Here is a 24074-nt window from a genome sequence, read left to right as displayed (position 1 = left end):
AGGCAGCAAGAAGTTATTTAATTGTCTAAGGTCCTACGGTCCTGCTCCACTTTCAGTATTTCACCATTAACAATTCAGAGCTTTCTAAATATCTAAGCAGATTTGCCCACCCATAAGGGGCTCCAAGGACATGCAAGCTGCCTGATCTCTGGAAATAATTTGTGTTGTAAGGTCAAAATCATAATTAATTGAACTAAACTGATATAATTAAAGAAAATGCACTAATATGTTCATCAGAGCTGCAGAGGTTGAGTACCCAAACCTAACCATTGTTTCATAGCAATGCAAGAAAAGCTAGAAATAACAATGCACATGGCTAAGGCAAGAGGTTGGTTTTGGTGGAAAGACTTCTTTAGTTTTATATAAAATAGATGCTCACTCAGATTAGAAAGGCTGATTTTCAGAAGTTGCAACTAGAAGAGTTCATCTGTTTGTAGCACTACTTTCATGCATGGGAAACATAAGCTGTGGCAATTTGAGGTAGGGGAGGGGATTTGGGGGGTTGTTGCTTTTTTTAAAAAAAACCCAAAGAGTAAATCAAATTTTTACTGAACAGTTCATTGATAATCTCTACTGAACCTATTTCAAAACAGACTTGCAACTTAACAGCAAAAGTTTCCTTGTTATCAGATATGTTATTTGCTGTTCCTGTGAAAAAGCCACTAAACACATTTGGTCTGGGTACAAGCCTCCAAAAACTCTCAGCATACATATGCTTAGAAAAGACCAAGTTTGACAGCAGACTCTTTGAAGATCCCATCTGTGCTGAGCACACTTCAGGGATGGGCCAAGGAAACAGGAGAAGGCAGAAGGAGACACCTGCCAGGCACAGTAAAATAAAAGGAAAGGAGAAAGCAATTATCTGTCTTAAAATGATCCTTTTGTGAGCATTCACTATCACAAGTCAAGCTGACAGATTTATTCAGTGGAAAGCTTTATCTCTCAGGGCATCACAGCCATGCCAGGGCAGGTTTGTCCCGCTCCATCAGGACAGTCAGAGCTCAGGCTCTGTTCCCTTCATGGACTGAAGGCCCCCAGCTGGCAGGACTGGGAGAGGCAACAGGACAGAATGCAGAACCAAGGGCAGCAGCTGAGTGCCCTTGTAAACAAATGCTGAATTAGCACCTTACATGCCTTTGTCCTTAGCTCCCAAAGCCATCCTTCTGTTTCCAAATGTGTTACAAATCATTAATTCATCATAGTAAAACAGGGAGGTAGAACACCATCCTCAAAAATACAGAGGGTAATAAAGGATGTTTAGCTGTTTGTCTGACCAAGAAAAGGCTGTGTCAGAGCTGGGAATACAGGTGAAATTTCTCATTTCATGTTCAAACAAGGAATAAGCATTAATTTCTCTCCTTACCTGTGTACTCTTCACAGTTCTGCTCAGTATGTACTTCACAGCACAATTTATTTACATCACACAGGGACACATTCAGATTTGGAAATAATCCCACATCCACACTTCCCTCTTAAGCAATTGGTGGGCACTAGAAGAGTGAACTGCACTGCCAGCTCAAAGAGCTCACACAGAGCAATCCTGTTCTGGTCCAGTAAAGCAACTGGGGCTCTGTTTCTCAACAGCCACATATTAGATTTTTGCCATTCTTACACCTCATCATACTGGGGGGGTTGGTGCATTTTCATCAACGTGTACTTAGGCACTTATGGATTGTCAAGGACTCCTTTAGGTCCTGCAGAACCAGCCATTCTGATTTTTTCCCCCAAAATTAGAAGATACTATTTCTGTTCTTCTCCAGTTAATTGTGCATTGCCATCTACCTTATAATAGCAACAAACAAAAGCCAGATTTCACAAAGACATCAGCTGCATTTTGCCATTTCCAAACATTTTCTCCTTTCTCCCATCACCATGATTTAGTGCTGTTTTGCAGGCTCATTGCTGAGCTAAACTTATGGGGCTGTGCAGTTATAGCTGGGAATGAGGCTCCTGAGGACTTCTAATGGACAACAGCTGTAAATAGCACAGAGCAAAATAAAATGTGCTCTCTTTTGCAATTGATGAATACAGCTTTAACAACTCTTACCCCTTCTGGATATTGATACAGAGTTCAGCTTCTTAAATGAGAGGTTCATTCCTCAGTCAAAATAAGAAAAATAAAAAAACCTCTAAGCAACAGCTTTCTCATGTCAGAAACCAAGGACAATTTGCCATAATTCTGCTAATTGCAATAGCATGGGGCTGGCAGAGATCTGACTTCTGTTGTTTCTCTCAAGGCTCATCAAAGTCAAGCTTGTCTTATTTAGAATCAGTGGTGGAAAAGTTCCTGGAGTCTCCAGATCTTAAACCCAGGGAAACAGGAGGGAAGGGAAAGAGACCAGAGATCACCTACACTGTTTTCCTGTGGGTGACAACAGGAGGGCCCCATTGCCTGCAGGTCCAGCCAAGGAAATCTCTCTATTCCAGTGAAAGTTCCCTTTGAAAGATCCCCTCCTGCCAAGCACATCCTCAGCTCTGACATCCCACCCACAGGAGAGTCATAAAGGAGCTTTGTACAAGCAAGGAAACCACAGAGCTTGTTAACTGTCTGTTCCCTTCACAGGAGCCATCCCAGCCAAATCCCACCTCCAAATTCTGCTCCCCCAGAGTGCTCCCAGCATGAAAACTAATGAAGCAGCAAATAGAGCAAAGAGCTGATGACATGGCCATAAAACTTGCTACTCTTGAAACACCTGGAAAACAGCAGGAGTGGCCCAGGCCTATGGTTTACAGCATATCCAGTTACTTTGGAATTACTGTGCTAACTGCTATTAACAGAGCTCATGAGAGGAGCAGACCGAGCACTGGCCAGCCATGCTCCACACTCAACTGGCAGCACCAGGGGAGATCTCTGCACTCAGTTCAGCTGCTTCTCTTAATTCCTGACTTCCAGCACCCCCATAACTGCAGCCCTGACCAGACCAGCTCAGTACTACCCAGTACAGCTTACTGGTTTATACTGGTGCCCTTCTCTCTCTGCTCTTCAGAGCTCCATGGTTCAATTTCCCTGCTAAACCTGTGTTAAGGACTCACAACCTCAGGTTCTCTCAAATACCTCCTCCCAGGACCAGAACTGAGCTTAAGTCTTCAGAATCCCCAGGCCAACACCTAAGCAGCTCCTCTCCAGGTTCAGAGGAAGCTGCCAGAAAGCTCAGGTTAGCCATTGATCTCTGCAAAGCCCACAGGACACATAACTTTCTCTGGGAATGTAAATAATGAAAAGGGAAAGTAGAGGAGCCTTTTTGTGCTACATAAAGCCTCATCCAACAAATCATGTCTCCTTACACTGTGTTATATTTCAACATGCCCAGAATATAACATGGCATCAACAATACCCAAGGTGGGAGATTAAAGAACCACTGATTCCTCTTGCAAAACTTCGAGCAAAGAACCTTTGAATGATAATTTTACTAATGCATCACCTAATTCCCATCTCTCCTTCTCTTCACTCATTTTTGATTGTGTATATATGAATGAAAATGAGAGCTTTGTTCTTCCAGTAGTGCTAACTTGCTGCTTAATCTCCTGCCTCTAAGGGTCCTCCTCTAGTCATGTCATCACCAAGGTTCACTAGGAGGTGACTTTGATGTCACTAATCATGACATCAACTGGGGAAAGAGAAGCCTGAAAGAAAAGAACAAACCCCCATTAACACAGCAGTGTCCCTCATCAAGGGGAGCACACAAAGGAAATGAAAAGCAGTTCCAGATGCCCTGACCTGGGCTGCTGCTCTAAATTATTTCAAGCTGAGGTTTGAGCCGTGCCATTTGTAAAGGGACAGGGTGTTAAAATGATGCAGGGCTAGGATTTTTTAAGGAGTCAAAGGGAATTATGTACACAGCATGTAAAAATGTCCTGATCTGGGTCTCGGGCTGGAACTTTCTGGCTGTGCCTCTGTGTTTCTCTTTCCTTTGCACAAGCCCAGGGCCATTAAGACACAGGCTTGTTTTTCTGCTTTATGTCTAAGTACAGCATGCCTACCATGAGCATTACACAGATCAAAGGGCCAAGTCTACCCCAGGATACAGTAGAGAAAAACCAAGAAAGCAAAACTTTTCCTTCCGACTTAATTAGCTGTTCCCACTACAGGCTGTTCTGTGAGTAAATGATGGGTAAACAGAGGACCATCACATAGCTCTTCCATGCATGTCCCAGCTGCTTCATGTCCTGGATCCTTCTGACATGCTCAAGGCTGCTGAGTTATGCAAAGCCAGAGAGAAGAGGGGATATGGTGTGATGTTCAATGAATATATGAAAGTATATTTGTAAAAAACATCAAATACTGAGATCACAGAAAACAATGAGCCTGATCTGAGGCAGAATCTGTGTCAGATACTTTTCTCCCCTCCTAGAACTTTTCCAGTTGTCAGACTTTCAGTTGCCTTAAGACAGAATAATTCTTCCCTGCCCATATCCACCTACACCAGATTGCTGTCTCTTTGCTGTGCCTGTTTTTGGCTAGATGCTCCAAAAGCAGATACATCTTAATACAGAGGCAAAGCACAAGCTAGCAGGATCAGCTGTTGTTTTCCAGAATTATCAATGAGCTATTCCTTTCTTAAATATTTCTGTATTATGTGTATTATTACTGTTACCTATGGCAAAGTGAACATAACAAATCATCTCAGCTGTCTGTTCCCTACCTTCATAGCTTGATGGGAGAGTTTCAGCCTCCAAGTTGCTTGGCAACCTTCTTTTGTGTACATGTTTTATGAATTCATTCACCTCTGAATCAGAGATGAGCAGGAGCTGAATATGGGTACAGACTGCTCAGCCTCAGCTTGACCTCCCACTAATGCTGGGTTTGAACACCAGGAAATTGGTAAGCAAGTTGTCAAGGCTGTTTTGGGGAAGTTTTCCAAAATCCCAAGCTCTTAAAGCAGCAGGAACCACCATCATTATTTAGCAGGACCTTCAGTGTGACTGAAGGCAAAGGAAACCCACACGAACTAATTCCAGTTCAAATCGAAGCATCCCTCTTGGGGAAAGCTGGGGAACAACTGCACCTTATTTTCAGGACTTACACCCATGAAAAGCCTACTGTAACCCTTTGCAAACTGTCTCAGATCATAACAAACATCCCCATCCCAAGTGTGTGCACCTGCATTAGTCTAGCAGAAATTTCCAACCTCTGCCTCATCCAGCCCTGGGTACACCCACTTAGCATTCACTGGCATATCCAGTGTCACTCTGCACACCCTCTGAGCTGCTCAGATATCATCAGACTTCAAAACTGAAACCATGCAGGTGCCTTATTAAGCTGCTGTCAAGCAAGTAACCTGCATTTATCTCCTCCCAGGGCTGGCAGAGGAATTCCTCTGTGTGGGTGCATCTCCTACACCCTGTGCTCAGTGCTGCCATCCATCTCTGCTCCCCTCAGCCACATGCCCAGGGCACGAAACCAACATGGGGGACAGCTAGGAAAAACTACTGCTAGGAAGGATCAGGGGGATTACAGCAGAGGAGATAGTAATGCAAAGCAGTTGCAAAAATGGCAGCTCTCCTGGGACCCACACCAGGCAACGTCACAGCGGAGGCAAGGAACACTCTGTTAGTGTTCCTTGCAAAACCAAAATAGCTGCACCACTCTGAGCAAAACCAAATAGCTGCAGTGCTGTGCCCACTGCTGCCCACCAAAGGTTAAAAAAAACTGATGAAAACTGAAGAGGTCATCGAAAATCATCAAATGTTTAGAAGTCTTAGGCTGAAAAATTGGAGAAAATGGTTTCAGACATGGAAAGAAAAGGTGAACAGAGGGGAAGGAGAAATAACCTTTAAATTGCAAAAGGCTGATATAAAAAGATTGCAATCACCTGTCCTCACTGTCCACTGGGACTAGGCTGCATAAAAAGAAACACAAGTTACTATCAGCTAAGCCAGCCTGTGGTGACCTGACTGCCCTCCCTCCTGATGGGTCCTTGTTCATAAAGTCCTGTGCCTCCTCTACAGTACCCAAAACACTGCCAGCAGAGGCCTAAAGCCACATCAGTCATAACAGCTCCTTTAGAAACTTGTCCATGGTTCCCCTTATTCCTCTGGAACGAGCCCTCTGTTCTGCTGGAATTACTATTCCAGTCCACTCTGCCACCTCCTGTGTTCTCTTTGATGCAAGGTGTCTGCTTACTACTTAATGTTAGCCATGTTAAACCATGTTAACCATTAGCCACTAATTAGTGGCTAATCAGAAATTTCAGAAATATTTCATCATCGTATTTTGACATCATTAGGGCTTCTTTGCACATACAGAACAGAATTATTTATGGAAAATTCTGTCTTACCTGCTCATTTAGTGACAGGCTTGCCACTTCAAAATTGGAGTAATATAATTTCTGGGATTTCTCTCAATAGTAATGATCTTCCAAAGCCTCTCTATTACCCTTAACATCACCATTTCTCAGCTTCTGCTTATGTATGCCTTGCAAGGTGTGAGCAGCAACCACTAAGATGAGGTCCAACACATGATCTAGGTAGCTGATGTAGGGAGCTCCAGATTATCTGTCAGAAGGCAGGCAAGGATCTATCACCCCCTGCTTCTATAACACACACATTATGGCTTTAATTTGTTCTGTGGCAGCAGGCAATTTCAGATACTCAAGTATTTTGTACTGCCATGGCCAGGCCATCAATCCATGTGTTTTTCAGTCAGCATGGGAGAAATGTAGACTGTCTTGCAGAGATGCAAGGCCTCTGAGACCTGGCAAGCAGTAAAAAGCAGTATTTTCAAGTTAGGCATATATGTGACTTTCACCTTCTGGGGTTTCTGCACGAAGACAAAAAAGCGAGAAGAACTAGAACATTGCCCTAAACTGTCCCTTGCCTAAAAGAAGGTGAAGGCAGGAGATGAGTACACAGAGACCTGAAGGACAGCTGCTGTAACAGGTAGAGTGCAGAGATCCATGGAGCTATAAAATCCAGGGGCTCTTTTCCGAGAGAAGGATTTAATCTGAAATGAAATCAGGCAGGAGGAGCAGACTGAAAAAGCTTCCATTGTCATAAAAATATCTCCCTGGGTAATCCACAGTGATGGAAAAAGGAAACCCTGATAATTTATGTGACAGTTTAATGGGATTTTGGTGACATTGGATACTTTAGAAAGAATTTGCCCAAATAGGACAGACAGGATTTTAATAAGGCTTCAGCTCCGAACCAGCAATATTTTCACTCCTTGCTTTACCATTTCATTCTACATACCCACTGCTCACTCACAGCTCATTTTCTCATTTGCAAGGCACATTTCAACTCTGTAAGAGCAACAACTGCTCTTTCTGGTTCAATCCCCTGCCAGAGAGGCTTGTGAGTATCTGATCCCTAAAGGGATCAAGCTGCCTTTGCACCTACAGGGCAGAGCATCACTGAGCTGTGAACTCAGAGGCATGAGCTGCCCTCTGGCCATGTCCCCTGCTCTGTGGATGGCACTAACAGCTTCTGTGTGGAATTAAAGGGCAGCAGATGGACAGGCTGGAGCAGGAGCTGCTGGCAGAGGGGACGCCCCCAGAACACACTGCAGGGATAAATGGCTTTCACACCCAGTGAGTAATGCCTCAGCCCCCATCTCCTGCCTGTGGGGGACACAGCCTTTACCCCCAGCACAACACCCCATGCCCTTCACTGCCATGGCTCCCAGAGCAGGCTCAGGGCAGGAGGAATCGCTCAGAGCGCCAAACCCGGGTGAATCCAGGGTTAATGGCATCGAACTCCACAAAGGAACATTTAGACTGAATATCAGAGAGTTACACTCAAAAGTCTCCCCTGTGGAGAGGTGGAAGTTAACATTAAAACCACATTGCCCAGAGCACAAGTCATTTTGTATACAACAATCCTGAAGTGGCTGGGGACAGAAATAACCCAACAGGAATTCGTTTTCTTTGCTAACTTCAATGGATCCAGTTAAGAAGCCCAAGTTTCGCTAATTTCTCCTTCTGGCAAATCCAGGCATGAAAGAAATGGTAAAAAATTGGGTGATGATCTCAATATTTTGTCCATTCTGGGGTGAACTTAGAACCTGCCTGTGAGCCCTAAAATGGGCATGAGAAACAGCTGCCAGTGTTTCTTTCACTGCTGGGAATAACAGCCAAGTTTAACAGTTTAACACAAGTTTAAGTTGTGTAGTACTTCAAGCTGTTCTGCTCTACAGAAGGCAAACTCTATAGTTTATTCTAAAAAAGTTCTTTACTCTTTATGCAGTACATATTTAAAACCCACCTATTACCACCTACAGCATAAAGTAATGTTTATTCTTAAATATGTGTTGTGCTTTTAAGTGGCACAGATCCATCTCTCCCTGACTTGAAGCCTTCCTCAGGGAATGACTTGAAAGTAGGAAAATATATTAAAAGGAAGTACAATCAGAGCCTCTCATTGTCAAATTGATAAAATATCATTTTTTGTTAAGATAAAAAGCATCACAGATTGCCTCTGATGGTAAAAATTAAATTCTTAGTCTTCACTTGATTTGATATTTATCACTCATTGCTCCAGAATCAGTCAAGCAGGGAATGTTTCTTAAAAATAATATTATTCTGTATTTCTTCTGGAGTAAGCAAACTAAGAATTTTAAACTGTGTGTTTTCTTATATATAAAAAGCTCAGAAGAAGGAGGAAATAAACAGAAAGTCTACAAAAAACCTTCTACTACTTCACTATGTCAACAGCTTCACAGTAAAGGACCTTCTGCAGGTTGACCTCATTTGTGGCATCACTAAATTGACTTTTACATTATTGCTGTCTAAGTCTATCCTAAATCTTGAAACTGCACTGTCCAGAGCTGATCCCAAAGGAAATTCTTGCTTTCCACAAACAAAAGATCAATGAGGTTAAACTGTCTCCAAATTTTGAGTAATGAACCTTGTCTTCATGGCAAGGTCTTCGTTGAACTCCCCAAATACCTGAGCAAAAGAACACAAATAAGGGGTCAACATAAAAGGTCTTTCAGTCAGATCATCAAGAAAGCAAATCATGATACAGTGACCTTGTATCATGACATAAGCAGCACCATGTTCCATCTCCTAGGCTGCATGACATTTTGTGTGACAGACCATGAGCAGAACATAAGTTTTCCAGGAGAAACAGCAGAGATGAGGCCTGAAGTTCCCAACCAAGTTCATACTGTATTTTTTTTCAAGCAGTTCTACTATTGAGATATTCTAAAGATGAAGAAGGAATCAGGCTCACATAGCACAATCTGAGCCCCAGAGTACTTGACAAAACTAGCAGATAACATGCAGAACTTTCAAACAGTCTGTGGAAATACACACTAAGCTGTCCCTGTCTCAGGTCAGTAAGTTCTTCCCTTCAGATGCTAGAAAATGATGGCTAGTGGATGATGTCTTCCTGCATCAATCACTGCAGGGAGCAGAGTGTCAAGTTAGGAAGAAGTTATCTGTTCGAGGCAATAAGATGGTAGGAAGGTTAGGGTGAGGAAAAAGGTTCTTTTTATCCCTACAATTTGCTACAAAGCATAGAAAAATGTTCTCATGAATAAAGGAGTCAGGCTGCAGAACAGTCCTGGCATCCTCAGAAGAAACAGAAGTGGGACATGAGATGCCCTTCCTTGGCACTCCATGTATCACTGCAAAAGTGGGAGATTTCACACAGGAGAGCTTTCAGTTCTTCATAGTTTCCTAAGTGATATTAAATTTATTTTAAAATCATTCTCCAGAAGGTTCTTTCAGGCAAATAATTTAAGAGCTCAATTGATAGTTCCTAATCAGTTTGAATTTCTGATGTGTAGTGCACAGACTGACTTCATAAAGCTGGTAACTGTGATGCTGCCTCAATCCCAGTGCCTTCCTGCACTTTCACCCCAACACTTCCACAGCAGAACTTTGAACTTTTCCAATTCACCCTCCCCCAGAATCCTTCCACTTACAGCTGATTCTCTCTATACAGCCTGTAAAATCCACAGCATGAGCTCCTCTCTCAATGTGCCATAAGAAACACTCATATCAAAACCATTATATTGCTGAGTGTTCACAGCCACTTCATCTCCTGCTCTGTAAACTCTGAGTGCTTTTAAAAGAAACACTTATTTATATAGAAGAAAATCCCTGTAAATCATGGTCATGACAAGCTAATGGCTAGCATTGCAAAGATGATTTACCTTCTTGCTGTATCTAACAAAGCTTCTTATGTTAATACCTTGTTTTCAAAATATGAAGAGACTTCTAACTGATGTTTTCTAACTGCAAGAATATGCAGCTAATGAAAAATGCCTTACATCAGAAAATAACCTTCCCCTGCCACCTAACACTCCCATCAACTCTCAAAATCAAAGGATTTCCTTGAATTATTTCCTTCCTCTGTATTACTCAGGGTGCTTCCCTCATGGATGAAGAAACCAGCCATTCAGTCTCACTGCCTGTTTACAATCCAAATTCATTTTAGGGTTTCCATGCATTACCTGCATGTTTCAATTTGATATATTTTGATTTCTGCTTATTAAATTACATTTGAGGCAGGTTATATGGCCTCATGGGGAGCACTACCCTTTGTGCAAACAGCCATTTTATCAGGGCTGAGCCTAATTTCACATTACATTTTGATAGGCTGGAAAACAAGGTCATGGCCATGATGTCTGTGTGGCAAGTGATGCCCCAGCTGGTGGGAGAGACTTTTGATAAGCCAGGAGGAGGATCCTGGGAGTGTTGTGATTTAAAGGGTATGATCTAGGATATGAAATTAAGGAGCAAGCCATCAGTGATGAGCTGTTTCAAGTCTATTGACAGCAGTCTCCATAGCTGGCAGGGCATCACCTTTGCCAGCACAGAGACTATAAGCACCTCACTGCATGTTTATTGCTCATTCAATAGTTGGTAATGGCTAAAAATGGGGAGAATAGGGATAATGGGGACACCACAGCCCTTAATGACATGCCCAGAGGCCTTCATCTGTCTCTTGCTTGCTCTTTCAGCCTCTGGCCAGTAGCTCTTTCTGAAGCACAATTCCCACGAGTTGAGTTGTGCCTCATGGTGACCCTCTGGCTGTTGTTTTTGTGCCCTTTCAAAATGCTTGACAGAGCTGTCACAGAAGGAGCTTGGCATCTGGAAGCTGTGGCAGACACGATATGACCTGATTCATAAAACACAGCTAAACAGCTTGGGCTGCCAGAGGCCAGGATTTACAGGACTGAGCTTAAAAATGGCCTTCAATGCCTGCTCTGCTAAATGCACTTCCCTACTGCACACAAAACAATTCCCAAGTTGTGAGGGTGACCTGCAACTCTGCAAAGTAACAAAGCAGACAAGACACTAAAGACACTAATCTGGGTACAGCCTGCACTGTCCACTGCTACTCAGGACAGGAAAGGAATGACCTCAGCTCTGGCTGCACCTTTAGCACATGGCTACAGGGGTAGGAAGGACCTAAAGAAAAAAAAAATTTTTTTCCAGAATTTTTTTCCAAAATTCCCCAGCGCAGCAATCACAAAAGAAAAAAAAAATTAAGCCAGAGATAGTTTCTGCTGCATTATCCACTACAGCCTCATTTTTACAATAAAAGCCTCTCTGCATTTTTATTTCCAGCAGGCACAGCCTGATCAGCAAGGAATTTAAGGACTTTCTGCCCTCCCATCCATCTACCTATTTTGTTCATCTCTACTTCAATCACTAGTTACAGCCTTCTGTTAGGTGCTCACCATGGGACCTAAACATCCTCTGGGAGACCTGTCAAAGTCACTCTGATGCCACTGATAATAAATTCCATCTCACTCATCTTCTCTTGAAGCACTTCATAGACTGAAGATTACATGTTTCAAGTGTGTTCCAAGTTATGAAGGTAAGGATTTACAGAAAAATCAAGTAAGTTGATCAAGGATAAAATACAAATCAGTCAGAGCTGGAAGCTCAACAGCTGTTTCCAAAGCTCCAGTCAAAGAATCCTGTGCCATCCACATTCACCCTAGAAGTGATTTTCTACATAATCCATTACTTCAAATCACTTCCTCCTCTTTTCATTAGCTATGAAAATGAATTGAATTGTGCACTTAGACATAATCAATAGAGCCCTATCTCAGTCATGTTATTTGTCCTATATCAAGATCAGCTGTCATTTTCATTCTGGAACCCACCCATCCTTCCCAAAATTATCAAGCACACACACATTTGCAGAGTGCTATGGTATTCCTTTATCCATCACGATCATGTAATGTTTTCAGACTAGAGGAAAAAGCAAATTATTATAGGAAAGTAGTAAGGGAAGAATAAGGAACTAAAATAGAGTGTTGTAGTAGGTCTCTCTGATTCTTAAAAAATAAAATAAAAAAAAAAATAAAGCTCCTAAGTTGTCCAGAAGTCCTTCCTTATCTGTGGGCCAAGACGTATCTCCAAACCCATTCTGACTTCTTCATTTACTCATCACCTCTGCCCTCATCATGTTTTAATAAAAAACTTCAACATATTTAATTTAACCTCACTATTTCAATGCACCCAGGCTAAGCTAGAAATAGTTTCAAAAGAATTTGTTAAACAAATTCAAGGGAAAAGAAAAGTAAAAGCTTATAAAAAGAATTGCCAAGTGGCAAGAAAAATTACTTTCTTTTTCCCCCCACAGCTAAGAAACACAACAATTGCAACTGATAGAGCAAATTAAATTCTAAGTGCACTGGTGATTTGATAGATATAATTTTCTAAGTGTTAGAGCCACATAATAAGTGCCCTGAAATGATGCAGAAGTCCAAGTTTAGCTGTCTGGGAGCACTGGTGCACTTTGCAGTATCTACCATGTCACTCGTCAGCTCGTTGATCTTATCAGCACATTTGCAGTCTGAGCAGAGCAGCTGTCCCCACTTGGTTTTTATTTCTATTTCTGCATTAGAAACAGGTGGGCAAGCTCAGAGAGCTAACAAGTTTCTTTTTGATGTAGAGATGGACAAATCCTCTCATTAACAGAATGGCCTTTTAAAAATCATTATGGGGTATTTTTAGCCCCATTTCATTTCAGTATTTCTGTGTAATTGCAGCCCATTAATCACAAATGCTTGTTTCTAGACTCTGTCAGTTATAGGCAACAAGTAGTAGCAGCCTGTGGCATCTGCAAACGACTACTTTCAACATATTGCTGGCTTATTTTACTAGGGTAAGATTGGCTGCATCAGTCACACAGGAATGGATCTCATTCTCCAATTACAGAAATTAAACTCAGTTAAACAGGTCAGGCAGAAATCTGCATAGACCCTCCCAGCAAAATCAACTTACAGGTGGGAATTAGAAATAGCAGGTGTTCAGAATTCCAGATACAAAACCAGGAGAAAAACAAATGCATACCACGTATTGCAAATATACCTCCTCACTCAGTAATGCTCTTGGATAGATTAATATTAAAATCAGCACTTAGAAATAGCATTTGATTAAGATCAGCACATGGAAATAGTGTTTGCTACATTTCACAAGAGTGTGGAGCCCCTCACATGGATGTGGGCAGAGTAGCTGAACAAACTATCTGCTTGCAGCTCTGGCAAACATGCACTAAAGCTGCTCCGTACAATCCAAACAACTCCAGGCATTTGTAATGCACGGCTAGCTAGGTCAGCCTTTATCAGACAGAAATGCATAGCTTGGAACATTAAATCCAGAAATTAGATTGTTGTTTTCCAGAAAGTTTTCAAAGCCTTGAGGTATCAGCTGAATGACTTTTCTATTTTCAAGTCAGACGCAGCAGACAGTCTCTCCAACCAGCCAGCCAAGATTTGAAAGCACCAAGAAATTTCCCAGTTTAGAAGGATAAAGGTGAAAGCAACGTGAAAGTTATAACGCCACCCACACTGTTTCCCAAGAGTCTGTTAGTTCTGGGTGTTGAGGAAGGGTTTGCCTGTGCAAGCTGAAGCCTATTGTCAGAGTGAGAAATTCAAGAGTCACAGGAGCATGAAAAATCTACCTCAGAGTAGCAGAGTTCCCTGTTAGCAGGACACACTCTGGGTTCTGTCACAGCCTAGCAGTTCTTTAACACAAACTGTGCAAGACTTGACAAACTGTCCCCGAGCTGAGTTCCCAAACTGAAAGCAATGGTTTGCTAGAAGAGTGGCAGACCCCATTTTTTGCCAACTCTGCCCAATCTTGCCATCCAAAATAGTTTGTTCCCACAAGATCGTCAGGCACCAGAAAGCAATGTGTATCTACCTCAATCTGTGTACCAGCACAGCTTTTCTGGAACAGAAAAGGAAAAAATATTGAACCAGAAACAAAAACTGCTCTCTGAGATGGCAGGAGTGGTTGTGTGGGTCTGACAGCAGCTGGTACATGTGCTACACCCCCTGGGATTTCCAGCCACAGATTACTCTTCCACAAGGCCAACCTGCCAGCTGTCCTGCTCCCAAATCTCTGATCACAGCTTGCCTAGCACTTATCAATGAGGAGGTACAACCAAACAGAAAGGAGAACAACTGGTCACATTTCTACTGCTAGAAAATGATAATTTCTTACCTTACAGGAGGCTTGAACCTGAGGAACTTCTTACTGACCTTTTAATTCAAGGAGCAAGAGTGATTCACAGACTGCCCCACTAGCTGCTGACCAGAAGCACCTGCTTTAACACAGGTGTCCAAACCCAACTGCCCTCAAGAAAACCCACTTCACACATCAGCAGGTGCTCCAGACCTTCTGATTCGTGCAAAACAGCCACCCTGTGTAATGTGACCCCTGACCAGCTGGGCAATATTGTGGCCAGCTGAAGGAACCCCTTCCTGACCTTGGCTTTCCCCTTGAGGCACAAGCATTGACTCTTCCCACCTTGGTAAGCACACTGCTCCTGTCAATATTCAATCTCCAGTGACAGTCTGACCCTAAAATTATGTCCTGCCTCTCACAGCCCAAATCCACATTGAGGAGAGATTTACCTCAATTCAAAAGCTTCTCTGGCTGACTTACACAGTACCACAGTGACCTTTTAGCACATGCCCCACAGGACTAGAATTTATGGCCAGGCATGGGAAATGTGCCACTCACAGAATCACGCTGATTCGAGGGTTTTTTGCCACACCATAATTTGGAGCTAATGATAGAAACAGTAGCAGTTTAATGCTTCTTCACCATTTTAGGGAGAAAGAGCTGCCTGGGGGCTCTGCTGGGCTGTGTTTCAATACCTTGATTGGCCATTGGAAACACAACACCTGCAGGATTCTCACTGACTGTTTCCACCTAAGGGACAGAAGATTATTTTTTTGCCCTTCTGTTAAGGCAAGAATTTGGGCAACCTAGCACTCCTATAGAAGCTTGCAGGTCAATTGCAATGAGAACTGGTCCTGGGGTGTTGGAAGACAGGCATATTCCAAGCAGCTGCCTATAAATTTCCAAAGCAATATAAGAATTACATACAAGCAAACCATTTTCAGTTTCATTGATAATTTTTAATGCCTTGTAGCAAAAATACAAGTAGTACCACACTCCTGTGAGAAGACCCTTCTGAGACACTTGACAAACCAATCAAGAAATAAAATAATTATGACTAAGATATGCTAATTTAGATTTTCAAGATGTTTAATTCATTAGTGTATCAGAAAAGGCTGTTATGTTCTGGAAGTCTGGAGGATTGCCAGCCTTCAGCTCTACTGAGAGAATGATAGAATATCTTGGGTTGGAAGGGACCCACAAGGATCATCAAGTCCAACTCTTGATGTTCAAGCCCAAATCCATACCAACCAAGAAGATATCAATAACTTATGTTCCAGAATGTTCTGCCTTTAATCAGATAGTTTTTTTCTCTAGAAAGGATATGCAAAGGTTATAAGTCTCCTGGGGCAAAAGTAAGACTGTTCTAAATCAAAGATGGAAAGGCAGCTGAACAAGTGCTGAAAAAAGTGCTACAGAATTTTCTGCTCTATCCCCCAAGCAGAGGACAGCTTAGAAAAAAATATCCAAATTTCAGAAGGAATTTTATTTTTAAAAAATGCAGAACATGGCAGCTGAATGAAGAACACTACAAATAATCTCATTTAAGGTGCTTATTCTGCCATCATGCTGCATTAGGCAGAGGGTGGGACAGAATGAGAGATTACCCTAATATTTACTCTTTGCTAAAAACACTGTGAATTGTCTATGCTTCAAAGCCCAGTTTTAGCATCCTCGCTCAGTGCTTTCTGTCCATTCCTTGCTGCCTTGACTACTGGAGTTCAATATATTAATATGTGTTTTGCCAAGCTCACAGAAGGCTGACCACAGTGTCAAAGCTGTGCTGGCAGAGTTGGCTCCACCAAACGCTGGGATTCAAAGAGCATTTGCTACATCATGAAAAATACTGGCCTCAGCCTGCAGACAACCATGTGTCTGTCTCACAGATTTCATATTCCATTCAACCAACTTCCATCTTTATGGCAGCAAGCTGGATAACTCAAACAGGAGCATAGTTTTGCAGAAATTTGTGTGCTCTTTTTGCAAGGAGCTGCCAACGCTGTTGTGACTGGGATATCAGAAAGAAAAAGTGGAAGAGATGTTTGAAATTGAGAGGCAATCTTGAGAAAAATTTCAGCACAGACCATCAGTGTTGCATAACTGGACAGCTTTGCTTTGGCTTCAGAAGCTTGAGAAACTGTCTATTCAAGTGGAAAAAAACATTCTCAATTCTGTAATTATTTAGCACTGGTAGAACACATGACAATTTTATTCAGCCTTTCTTCACTGCTGCATTAAAACAGGATAACAGTTTTCACAACAGCTGACTCTTCCTGTCACCAAAAACACAGTGTTTGGTACAAAGTGAGAGAGAAATCAGCACCTCTGCCTGGCAGCCCTGCAAACTAGCAGAAAATCATCAAATCAAAAAGAATACAAAGACACAAACCTCATTATTGCAGATGCAAGGATAAAGAAAAAATGTTTTTCTCCAGTGTTCCATAATCATCTCAATCAATTTCTACACACAGTAAAATCTGTTCACTTTTAACTATAATCACAAATAAAGAGAAGAGATAGAGAACTGATGAAAGGAAAAAGCAGAACAGGTCTGTAAATGGAATACTTGAAGGAAATGTAATGCTGGTGGACATTTTCTGCATAAGATTGCAATTTGATCCACATTAAGTACCTAGAAAGCTACAAAAACAGTCTGTTAGAGAACATCTGTTCCCACTTGGTGGAAATGCCATCTAATGGGGGAGCCCCCAAGGAGCTGGGGCTTTCTTCAGTTCTTGGTTTCTCTCCTGAGATTATCCTCAACGGCACCAGTGGTTTTTTCTTCTTGTATGACATTAGCAGTGTGGAGTTGTTATTATAAAAGCCTATCAGGCCTTCCCACAGAAACCAGTCAGCAGCCAGACAGCTCTGGGGAGGTGGATTGTTCCCCATTTGGCAGACATGTGTGACCTGAGGGCCCATGGGCAGTGGCTGTGCTGTTTGCACATGCGCTGGAGGGAGCATCACGTGCAGTAACAGTGAGGAGCAGATGTGCTTGCTGCTTCCAGCCAGCACCATGCCAGGTTAGCACTCCAGATGAATTGCTACAGGCAGCCCTTCTGCCTGCTGGAAAGATCATTACCAATCAAAGCAGGTCATTCTACCTCCTTATTTTAACATTATTAGATAAGAGCTTCCTTTAAGGAGTGCAGCTTCCTTTGAGGCCAGCTGACTCCAATAAGGTGTTGAACTAATTTGGTCCCTGTTTCACTAGGAGATGTGTCATCTCCAGGTTTGAAAAAGTTATTCAAGAGAGCTTGAGCCTTTCATAATTAACATGCAACACTGGTTGCCACACGGGGAGCAGGCACAGTTATAATAACTCTGAGTCAATAATTCATAAACTATAATGCATTATTAATCAATTATTGAGGCCTGAATTACATTTAATGAGATTAAGCTGATTGGAGCACTAAGCTGTTTGAGTCATATTGATTTAATCAATGTGCTTAATTAAACTGTGTACATTTTCCACATGATCATTATTTCCCAGTATCCTGCATAAGTGGCCCCTGCAATTCACATCCTCTGCTGTTCTTTGCTCAGGAATTGCTCTTTGCTGCAATTTATATTTAAAGGTAAAGGGCTTGTTTCTTCCTAAGAAAAGATCAAAGTTGCAAAACAACCATCTAAATAGCTCATACAAGCAGATTGAGAAATGTTAGAATACTTTTCCCAGCAACAGTGTGTTTTTTATTCTGTAGGCTTAAGATGAGACCAGGTAAAAACACCTCATTAGTCCCACTTTATCACTCATTCCAGCTCCACAAGCATCTGCAGATTCAATGGTATGAGCATTCTACCATATCTATCCCAAAAACATTACTCTATCCTTCTTCAGAAACATGCCTAGGCAAAAAATGTGCTTCAAATTCCCAGGAGACTACATTTAAGATAAGCAGGTGTCATTACCTCTTTTTGACAAGTATTCATAATGGTTTCCTCAGCCATGCATAAAGAGGACATATGATGACAGAAGAACAACTCAAATTGACAGATATTACAGATGTAAATGCATTTTCTAGTGTCATTTTTGTTTAATTTCCCTCACCTCTGCTGTTAATTATCTGGGACAATTTGGGTTAACTTTAAACCACAAAATTCAGATCTATAATGCTACCCACGGCTAAAAGAATACTCATTAGGTGTGTTGACTCTGGAACACACGTAACACATTGAATAATCACTATTATTAATGGGGATGACAACAGTACAACCAGCCATGAAGAGAGTTGTGCAATTCCTCTGGGACTGTTGGAGTCATTACTCAGTGTTAGCACTAACCAGAATGGCACCTACACTCCATCACTTCTCAGAGGTGTCCTGCCCCTTCCCTCCTCTGACTAAAGGTGAGATCAAATCCACCCCAACCCAGGGTACAGCCAGGAAACACCTCCTGAAAAACACTCACAGGGCAATGTAGAGTGTACACCGTTCTCTTCTGACCAATAATTTTGCTTTTGGTGGTTTAAATTCCACCATTCTGTTAACATTAGCAACATATCAGTGTCCTTTATTTCTTAACAAGAATACAATTTTGTCATTGCCTCTGTGTCAGTGTTTAGATATTTTCCTTACACTTCTTTGAAGAGTTAATCTGTCCATTTGCTCTGTCACAACAGTATCCTACTGCTTGCAGGGTCTACTCAGCTGTCTGCCAGGGAGTTTAGTGGAGTTACACACTGCACACATGCATAAATAATACTGTGAATTAAGAGTTTGCAAACTATTACTGAGTACACATACATGCTGCTAACACTGCCTTGACTGGGCTCTGTGTGTGTGGCAAACAAGAAAATCAGAGCTCTGCAAACACCTATTAATTCATCAAGCAAGGAGCTGGCACCAAGATTTGCAAGCTTTTTGTTTCTGCATTCATTTGAGAATGCTCTGAAAGATATTGGGAATTGCTCTCCCTTCAGGCAGACCTAACATAGCCAGAAATAAAGTCAGAATTATTTTACCTTTATCACAAGACCATGGAGGATATTGCACTTAGAAAGGGTATTAAAGATATCTCTACTAGCTGGATGCTGAGTCTTCTCCATCTGATGGCAGGAAGGGCAACGTTAAAGTTAAAAAGCAACCACAAAAAAAACAAAATAGACCCTCTCAGTCTCTGTTTGTTCAAGTCTATGGAGCTGCAAAGCCCAGCAGGAACCATTGACCAGCCCAGGAACCTACAGACATGGATCAAGTTTGAGTGGAGGTTGTGTGATTGTAACTGAGTGGTTGCATGAACAAGAGTAAAAGCACAGGAGGCCAAAGAGTTCCCACCTCACTTCCTTCTGTCTTCATATCAATTTTACAACCAAACATTTAATAAAAATTATTCAGTACACCACCATCATATAAAGGGCAGATATAAAGAGTGGAAGGAGAAAGGAGCCTAAAGTGAATATCAAAGCCTCACACAAACAAGGCATAATGAAGGAGAGAAGTAGCCCATTTTTCTTCCCTGCAGCATGGCTTGTGCTTCCTATTAACAAGGTGCACGTTAATAAATTTAACTCAGACAAATTTAACCATCCTAGGACCACATTAATCAAAAGCCTGACAGGAGCAATCTGAAAGAGTTGAGGAAGGGAAGTAAAGCACAGCTGACACAGAGGATGCCATGCCCTCACTCTCCCTGGGCACTTCCAATACAAAATAACTCCTTCCCACTGCACTCCTACCAGGCTGACCCTGCTGCCTTCCCAGTGCTCCTCACTCACCCTGTGCCTCTTTATCTGATGTTTCCTTATCCCCACGTGTCTATACTTGAGAAAGATTTAGACTGTTTCAGTATGATCCAGTGCAGGAACTACAAAGTCCTGGTGAGATTTGTGCCACTGGCATTGCTGAAAAGAATCTCTCAAGGTACAGATTAACACATGTAACAAAGGCAACATAAGTTAGAAACCAAAATGACTATAACTCATGAAAACTGTGCATTGGCCTGAACCAGAAGGAAAAACAAGGGCTGTCCATTTTTATTCATTATCTATGTGCCAAGTTCCCCAGTGCTGGAGCTCCACATTCGTTCTCAAGCTGAAATACCCATGGAGACTGTACATAGCCATGGGATTTATTGCAGGGAAATCCTCCACCCTTTGGTCTCTTCATATTTAGCTCTAAGTTGTTGCTCTTGAGTTATGTTTTTAGCATGGAAAACATTGACAAACAGGTCCTTCCATCAGCCAAAACACTTCACAGAAAGATGGGTATGCCATACAAAATGAGGAAGCTGAGAAGTAACTGCTGATCAAAGCAACACAAAGCAGCACAAATTAGACTAAGTGCATCCCCAAAAGCCATAATTATCCAAGCTACTCAAACAAAATAAGCACATACATGATTATTCAGATTTGCCCACAGGCATCCCCCACAGCACAAAACATGGTGCGCTGCCTTGCTGTTCTTCCACTTGATACAACAATAAATATTTTCATCACTTAAGAGTATTGGTGTTTACTTTTACAGTCTTGAAAACTTGAGTGAAACTGTGTTGCCTTGACAATGTCTTTCCTCCAGAAAAACTTCTCTTTCAGTTGGACAACTGGGGTTTCTACATGTTCTCTTTTGAGTTTCATGGGCTCATGGATAGAAAGTCTGCAGTCTTATTGTTGTGCAAGGCTTCAGAGGAAGGGTTTAATGTCACAGGATTTCATGGCATTTCAGGGAGAACTACAAGCTCCCACTGGCTTCAGGTACTACCACAAGGCATGAGATATTTATTTCTATTGAAATAAAGAGGACTTAAGCCACATAATTGGGATTTGAACCTAGCTGCAGTATATTAAACAGACTGAAGCATTCAGGAAAAGTATCTGTCCAAATTATTCATGGATGCCTTATGAATCTTTCAGCAAACCTGGGCTGAATAAGCAAGCCAAGCCTTGTCTGTGTAGACAGGTTAACAACCTTTGAAAACCTGCCAGGCTCTCTTCTAACACTGCAGGAAGGAATCTAATATACTCTGAGAATACAGTGCTCCAGAAAATGGCCTTGCCTCCCAACATGGTCACATTTATATCTCAACACTTTCTTGATTTTTTTCTTTTTTTTTGCTTTCCTATCACAAAACACTCCTTTCAGAAAGTCCTTTCAAAACCAAAAGAACAGAAGTCCAGTGCTTAGGACAGTGTCTCCTCATGTGACTGACTCACCCCAAGCCCTTGCTTAGATAAACCCAGATGTTACCTCAGTTTTTGCTTTGTACCACCATTGGAAAGGGCTTCTCATTGGAGAGAAAATCTTGTTCACTGCATGCCTCTTCCAGATGGCTCCAACCCCCAAATAAAATATTCCAACTTACTCTCAGTTGCCCCCTTGAGACCTCTTCTGCCAGGAGGTGTCAGCAAATAACACCTGACCAGGTGATCACTGCCATGTGCCAAAGGCTGCTTTGGATAACCAAACTCCCCTTCCCCAGCTCCCACCCTCTGGTTTTCTGTGTCATCATTATCATGGAAAAGAAGGGCTTAAGGGCAGGAATTCTCCCTTCAAGCCAGGCATGGACAGCCACAATTAAAGCTATGCATGGAGATAATAAATTCCCCATGTATCCTGTACTTGGCTATTTTGCTTTAGTATTTCAACCAAGAAAAGCATGTTCATGATACAAATTTGCTAATCCAAGGTAAAAGCTGAATTTGTAATCAAGTTATTACAGTAAAAAGGTAAGAGCTGTGGATGATTACACTGTAATATCAGCATAGCTGCAGTCACTCTGCTCTAAACCTGGACCAAAAAGGATAGCAATAATTTTCACCAGCTCTCATATTTCAAGTCCCATTTAGTTTAGAAGAAGACTGCAATGAGAACTGTGGTTCATGTCACAGAACCCCTGTGGAATCATCTAGCCTAGTGCCTAAGTGAGCTAATGAAGAGTATTCAGTTAACATCTAAAACGATCTTAAGACAATTTAAATATCCACAAGTCTCAAAGGTCTCAACCTGTGTTATGTTTGAAGACATAAAAAAAAATTCACTGTACACCTAAAAATCAACCTACATATAAGCAGTTAATGATTTAGGCTCTAAAATCAAAGCTAACCTAATGTGATGCTAATCAAAATCTTAACGCTTGCTGTTGAGTTACAGAAACATGCAAATCTTAATCTTGTTCATCAGGGCCACTGAAGGTCTAAATCTTTGGCTCTCACAATGAGAAATAATCAGCTCTAGATATAAAATGTCAATTATAATATTTACTATTAAACAGAACATAATCAGTATGGTCTCAGACAGAATGCAAAGAGATATATTGTGTCCAGATGGATCTGCTGGGCACACTGCAGGAACTGGAATTTCACCAGAAGACTTCAATTACTGGTCCAGCTTGGAATGAGTTATCTTGGTTTTGGTTTTTCTTAATTTAAGACTTCAAAATACATAAAGATTTTAGTAGAAAACATAAAATATTTTTTAAATCTTGTTGAATTAGTTATTTCACAGTTTTTTTCTCTAGGAAATATTTTATTTTGAACTTTTCAAATGTTTTACATCATTGAAGAGAAATTAGAAGTAAAAAATGGTATCAGTTCTCCTCCCTCTTCCAGGCAAACCTGTAATTTTTAAAAAGCATTATATTTGGCTATTCCTCATATTTATATTCCTTTTTCCAAAATGAGAAAGACAAGAAAATCAGCATGTTCACCAAAGAGGTTGCTATTGTCACCGCTGACATGAGCACAATTCACCAGCATCTTTTTTAATGCTTCATTGGGCTACTTACAGAACTGCTCCAGGTCATCTCTGTTTTTAGACTCAGGCATGGCAGTGATTGTGAGCAGTGGGCATGGATTTCCTCCTAGAGTCTGGCAGAGTGTCTGCTGCCTCCAGTAAACCTTCTTAGGGTTCCTATTTTGTTCCAGGATATCAAGATGGGACTGAAAAAGAAGCAAGGAAGCAGATTTATAAAGGAGTTCACAGTCTATAAAACCTGATTTTATTCCAGTAGCTGTATATGATTTTTGATACTAATTTCATATCTTGCTAACTTCCCAGCTGCTCTCTTTTGCCAGTTAATATCAGCACCTTTTACATCACACAAATACGCACAAGCCATTCACAATGCATCCCAGTTCACTGAAGCTGCACAGAATATTTATTCTTATATCATTATCTACTTGAGGAAGTCCCTTTTTATTGCAGAGAGGTTGGACCAGATGACCTTTAAATGTCCCTTCCAGCCCAAACTATCCTATGATTTTGCCTGAACAGTTCCTAGGTGCTTTTGTTAGCATAATGAAATTTCTACGCATACACGAAATCCAAAAGAGAAGCATTTACTCTTTATATTTTAATAAGGGTTTTGTAGAAATGTGAGAAAACTCACCACTTTTGAACATTTACAGAATTGATTGCCTAGCTGTCAAGCACATGCCAGTGAAACTCAGTGACAACTCCATATCAGAGGCAGCCAAAAAGTTTATATCGAAACAACATTTTGTACAATCAGCAGTGGGAAATTTGAAGAGTGTCTTTCCAAGAAGTTATTTAAAAAAGGGAGATTTTCTCTCCCCCCACCCCCCCAAAGTTTATGACAGCTTTAAATAATTCTAAAGACCAACAGCTTCTTGAGAAATTTGAGGAGAAGAACTGGCAGCTTAGAAGAAAGACTTTTTGGAACAAATTGCGATCGGCTCATTAGACATGGAGCCACTTGTCACCCACACAGCAGATGAAGCATGGTTCTGTCTGTCTGTC

The 24074-nt window shown here is 41.5% G+C and overlaps 1 protein-coding gene across 1 annotated transcript in view; it reads right to left on the bottom strand.

The window, feature by feature from the left end:
• The window catches only part of AGBL1 (AGBL carboxypeptidase 1), a 246847-nt gene that overhangs the window by 163860 nt on the left and 58913 nt on the right, over positions 1-24074 (bottom strand). The window contains exon 16 of the mRNA XM_054642371.2: positions 23101-23254. Within this exon, the coding sequence (XP_054498346.2) occupies positions 23101-23254 (154 nt within the window). The remainder of the gene's footprint in view (positions 1-23100; positions 23255-24074) is intronic.

This window comes from Agelaius phoeniceus, chromosome 13 (assembly GCF_051311805.1).
Source record: "Agelaius phoeniceus isolate bAgePho1 chromosome 13, bAgePho1.hap1, whole genome shotgun sequence".
Taxonomy (NCBI): Eukaryota; Metazoa; Chordata; class Aves; order Passeriformes; family Icteridae; genus Agelaius; species Agelaius phoeniceus.
The sequence above is the reverse complement of the archived record's forward strand: the minus strand, read 5'-3'. Positions and strand labels throughout refer to the sequence as shown.